Source organism: Chanos chanos, chromosome 7, assembly GCF_902362185.1.
Source record: "Chanos chanos chromosome 7, fChaCha1.1, whole genome shotgun sequence".
Lineage (NCBI taxonomy): Eukaryota > Metazoa > Chordata > Actinopteri > Gonorynchiformes > Chanidae > Chanos > Chanos chanos.
Genome location: NC_044501.1, coordinates 29,595,490 through 29,600,806, shown reverse-complemented (window position 1 = coordinate 29,600,806; position 5,317 = coordinate 29,595,490). Strand labels below are relative to the sequence as shown.

Genomic DNA, 5,317 nt, shown 5'->3' with positions numbered 1-5,317 from the left:
TGTGTTTGGGGGGGGGGGGTCAGAGACTTCTGCCGCCACTCGAAAAGCCACCACTTACCATCAGCCACTTAGCACTTTTTATTCCTTTGTCATTCAGATCACCTCATGAATTATTCAGCAGCACCCAGAGGAGAGGGCGGGATCGCATCAGAATCTGGGTCGAATCTCTGCTCTGTGATAGGAGGAGGGCCCTTGTGGTTTTTATGATAGATGTGATATTGACGTATGTAGGCTAAATTGTCTTTATTAGAAATGGATGTTTAGTTGAGACTTTATGTCTTACTGTGCTACGACTACAGCATCATAGCCGCTTCATTAACATTAAACCATTTCCTTTGTGGTCACGCCACGCTGTTTTTTTTTTACTACACCCACTCTCTTATGAATAAAGAGAGGGAGTGTTTTATGACATGAAAAAGGTGTCATTCGGTTCATGCTGAATTAGGATTTTTTTTAATTTAATGCTGCAGATGCTGTTTTTTTTTTTGTTTGTTTACAGATTTTTTGAGAGTTCATATCCAGTTCATGTCCATATCCTGTGTAAACTGCTCGTTTGGTCAGATCCTGCCCTTGCCATGCCATCTGACAGAAGTTAGCGCTCGCGTATGTTTTTACGGACCATCGCATCAATTCCTCGCTGCCCCTTTAAAAGTCTTCCCTCAGCTTCCTTTTTGAGAATGAGTCGAATTCACCCAGCCTCAGCGCTCTTGACTGCAGTGGAGTACCAGAGGGAGAGGGAGAAAGAAAGAGAGAGAGAGGGAGAGGAGGGGTTTAGCGCTAGCTACAGAGGCTAACCTGACCGTGGCTGGGAGTGAGCAACCAGTCAGCAAGCAATCCCTTATCTACCAATGGAATGCAACAGCTGCAGGAGTGTTGTGTGTGTGTGTGTGCGTGTGTGTGTGCATGTGTGTGTGTGTTTGAGTTGGGGGGTTGGAGGGGTGGAGGGAGGGCAATTGCGGTGGGCCGGCCGAATCCCCCCTGATGGACCCCCAGTCTCAACCCCCCACGTTTCCCTCAGCTAGACTCCTGAAAGGCAGGCAGCTCAGCTCACCACGAGAGCCAGACAGAGTGAGAGAGCCTCGCTAGAGCAGCACGCTCCAAACAGAGAGGGAGAGGGAGAGAGAGAGAGAGAGAGAGAGAGAGGGAAGAAAGCAAGGGAAGTGGAACAGGACCAGGGGAGGGGGGCAAGAGGAGTTAAGGGCAGGGTGAGGAGGAAGAGAGAACAGGGAGAGGGAAAGACAAAAGAAGGAGAAGGCATAGAGAGAGAGGGAGTGAGAGAGAGAGAGAGAGAGAGAGAAAGAAGGAGGGAGAGAGGATAGACAGGGAGCAGGGTGAAAGAGTGGGAGCGAGGGAAATGGCCACAGAGGAGACGAGCGGAGGAGCTCGCAAAGCCACCAAGAGCAAACTGTTTGAGTTTCTCGTCCATGGAGTGGTGAGTACTGTGCCCTGTGTGTGTGTGCAGCAACAGCCATCTGCGTGCGTGTGCGTGTGTGTGTGTGTGTGTGTGTGTGAGCGATAGCCGGGAAAGCCGTCCGTGTGAAGGTTATTTCCAGCCCTCTGGATCCCAGTTAGCCACATGCCGCTCTTTCTTTTTAAAGCTGAGAGAGGGAGAGACAGAAACAAGGGGTGGGTGTAGGACAGAGGAAACGAAGGAGGCAAGCATGCGTTTGTGTACGAAAGACAGCGACACAGAGCGAGAGAGAGGGAGAGAGAGAGAGAGAGGGAGAAGGAGCAGAAACAGATCAGAAACGAAGGACAGCGTTTGGCAAAGGGAAGCACGCTCAAAATGACTGCTCTTTCATTCATAATCCAAACCCTACATCCAGCCAACGTACAAAGACCCACTGCATTTCATATTCATAGTATTCTTTATGTAATATGTATATTCCAGCTCTTTCATACTGTAGGAACCGTCTGTGTTTCTGAACAATACCCGAGCAAGTTCAAAATATTTTAAAAATTAATACGTCGCATTGACTATATAATATATGTTAGGATATCTGAAGTCCTCTCTGCTTGTTTATGTTGACAGTGCGGTTTGGAGATGATACTAATTTTAGCCTAACAGTATGACAACGAAAAAAAGCTTTTTAAATGCATAAATAAAAACCTTCACTCCACTAACGAAGAGAAACTTGTCAGGAGAAAATTTCCAAAGCAGCGTGTGTGCTTTAAAGCTACCTTCGCATTCGTTTGTTGCCTGCAGCTTTTTATCAGCGATAACTTCTGCCTTAACCAACTCAAGCCCCTCTCGGCCTGTCAGTCTTAGCCCTCTGAGGTTTTAGGACTTAACATGATACGTGTATCACTTTCGTAACGGCGTCAGTAGGTTCAATTAAAAAAAAAAAACAAAGAAAAAAAGAGGCACGTACATTTAAACGGACAGAATCCCATATTAGTATCATATTAGTACATTGTGCTGTCAGTGAATTCATTTTAAATTGCTTGTGTGGAATACGTAAAGGATTCCTACAAAATGAGTCTCATTCTCCATCTATCGTTTTTTTTTTTTGTTTGTTTGTTTTTTTTAGTCCCAGTTAATTAATTGACAGTCGTTAAACGAGGCAAATCCACAGACTTTACCCATGAGTCATTTTCGCGAGTCAGAGTCAGAACCAGGCCACAGCAACTTTGGGTATGTCCTTATTTGGCGTGTTCGTGGACTCGGGTCTATGCCAGTGTCATGGTTTAATTGAGTTTCAGAACTAAAGCAGTTCTCAAGCCTTATCAGAGGTAATGTTTCGTATTAATGAATGACTGCTGTTTTAAAAGTAAACTGTTTTTTTTTTTTTAATTTTATTCTATTTGCCACAACTATAGCTCCCCAGTGTATTGTGTGGAGTTGTGTGTGCTGCTCGTTTGGGAGAAATGAAGTGTTTAATTGTGTGTGTGTGTGTGTGTGTGTGTGTGTGTGTGTGTGTGTGTGTGTGGGGCAGAGGGAGGAAAGGAAGAGGTTGAAACTATGAGTTGTGATGATGGATGAGTAAAACAAAAGCTTTTTCTCTGCAGGCTAATTAACCTTGACAAAGCACTTGTTCTGTTCGTTTCCTTCAACTTATTTTAGCTTTACTCTCTTCTCTTCTCTTCTCTTCTCTTCTCTTCTCTTCTCTTCTCTTCACATTTCTACTTGACTTCTCCCTCTCATCCTCTCGTCTCCCTCTCACTTCCTTGACCTCTCCCCTGTCCTCCACCCCTTTTCTCTCTTTCCAATGAAAGCCAAGAATTTAACTCCAGAAGTTCAGGCGTGTAGCCCCCTCGTCGCTTAGCATAGCGTAACACGAATAGTTTTGGCGTGTGTGTGTACCCGGCGAGGTGAGAGAAACTCTTCGTTAAAGGAATGTGGACATTTGCCTTGCACCCAAGGTAAGGAACAGTGTGTCCGCATCAAGGTTTGCAATCTAGTAACTATTTGAATCATTCGCAAGCTTGATGAAAAGAACATGAAGTTTAGAGAGCGGGCTACCATGTTCCACCCGTGTTCTGTACGCGCTGTGGTCTCGTTGAGAAGACGTTTCCCAAGGAAAGTTTTTAGGGTTTTGGGGTGTGTGTCTGGTTGTTTTAGGTCACAGTGTTCTGAGCAGGGTGTCTTTGTTATCCTCGTACAGTGTAGTCTTTTCCTTTAAGCGTCTCAACTGAAAAAAATGCACGGAAGTTTATTGGAATGTTTTCTGTTTTCTGGGCTGGCTTAGTTTGTTTTGTCTTTGCTCCCAAATATTAGTTCAGTGTCTTCTCACTGTCCTCAGGCAAGGAATGATACACATACATTCTCTCTCTCTCTCTCCCTCTCTCTCTCTCTCCCTCTCTCTCTCTCTCTCATACACACACACACTCACAATGCTGGTTAATGACACACAGGCTTTTACTGTGTAACTGTGTGGATAAATAAAGATGACCTCGATGTGGAGTCACTCGGTGGGCGGAGTTACACTCGCTCATTCATAAGAGTCTAAAGACCAGTTTACCCCACACACCAAACAACCAGCGACCGATGCAAAACTTATCAAACTTACCCATGTAGACTGCGTTTGGTCTGGTTTTAAGAGCATCTGTGTGCCTGCCTGTATATTGGTGACCTGTGCGTGCACGTGTGAGTGTGAGAGAGGGAGAGAGATGCTTTCCTCAGTTGTTAATTATGGGGTTTAATCTTGACCTCTCCTTAAGAGTCCTGTTCTACGACCCAGGTTTTCATGAAGTTTATTTCTGTAAATCACTTCTCACATGGATGCACAGAGCTAAATCAAGACTGCTGTTTTAAGTGGAAAATTCCTGTTTGTGCCCAAGCGTAGCTTTGTTGTGAAACAGAATTGTTCGAAAGCCAAAACACTATAGAGCCAAAGTCGACTGAACTATACTCTGTTTTGTTTGTCATTTCAAAACGAATTGTCGCAACATTCTGGAAAGAACCGAACTTTGACCCAATCAGATTCAGCATGTGTCATATGTCCCATTTGTGTTACTGTCTTTCTTACATAAACACACACACACACACACACTTGCATATTCATTCCCTTATACATACACACACAGTCAGGTGAGAGGTAAACAGTTAGTATAATTAGACAGAGGAGAATTCCTGCCGGAGGTGCTGTTACATGCAGGCAAGAGCAGGCTGTTCATCAGAAAGGGATCTGCCAAAGTTACCTGTCCGTCAAAGGTGATTGACAGCTGAGCCACTGCGCCCACCCCTGGGAAAGCGGGTGCCAATCAGCATAGTGTGACTCAGCTGTGGGCTCAAACTGCCAACCAAACAGGCAAAAAAATCACACAGAAACTCAACGCTTTGCCCCTACTGTCCCACTGTCTCTGGTACCCCCCCTCCCATGGAAATACCATTATTAATTATAATAATTGCTATTATTGTAATTATAATAATAGTAAGTTAAGAGTAAATTGTACACATTGATCCTAGAAAGCCTATAGTATTGCTTTTCATTAATTACATTTCACTGGCAGGGTTTTTTTTTTTCAGGGTTGTTGCTATCTCCAGGTGCTAAGTATGGGCGAAGGTGAGAATGTGTCATTAGAGTAGGTATAGGCTATATTATAATATATATATAACATTGTTGGTGTTAGAAAGACTTTTTTTTTTGTGAAGCATTTAAAAAGGACGATGTCGCAGCATTTTTCACTCCGTAGGTACCTGCCCAAAGGCAAGACCAATGCCGCCTCTCTGTGGGATTAAAGTAATAATTGATACTCCTCTACACACCCACACACCCACACACACGCACAGACATAGTGTTGTGATGAACTAGAACACCATGACCTTCCATAAAGCACAGACTGTGTGTGTGTGTGTGTGTGCGTGTGTGTGTGT

General features: G+C 44.3%; 1 protein-coding gene across 2 annotated transcripts in view; it reads left to right on the top strand.

Annotated features, from left to right (window-relative positions):
* Positions 1-1,072: 1,072 nt before the first annotated feature.
* Positions 1,073-5,317, top strand: part of smarcd3b (SWI/SNF related BAF chromatin remodeling complex subunit D3b) — a 23,715-nt gene continuing 19,470 nt past the window's right edge. For both annotated transcript variants that reach the window (XM_030780949.1, XM_030780948.1), the window contains exon 1: positions 1,073-1,432. In XM_030780949.1, the coding sequence (XP_030636809.1) occupies positions 1,355-1,432 (78 nt within the window). In that variant the 5' untranslated portion in view covers positions 1,073-1,354. The remainder of the gene's footprint in view (positions 1,433-5,317) is intronic.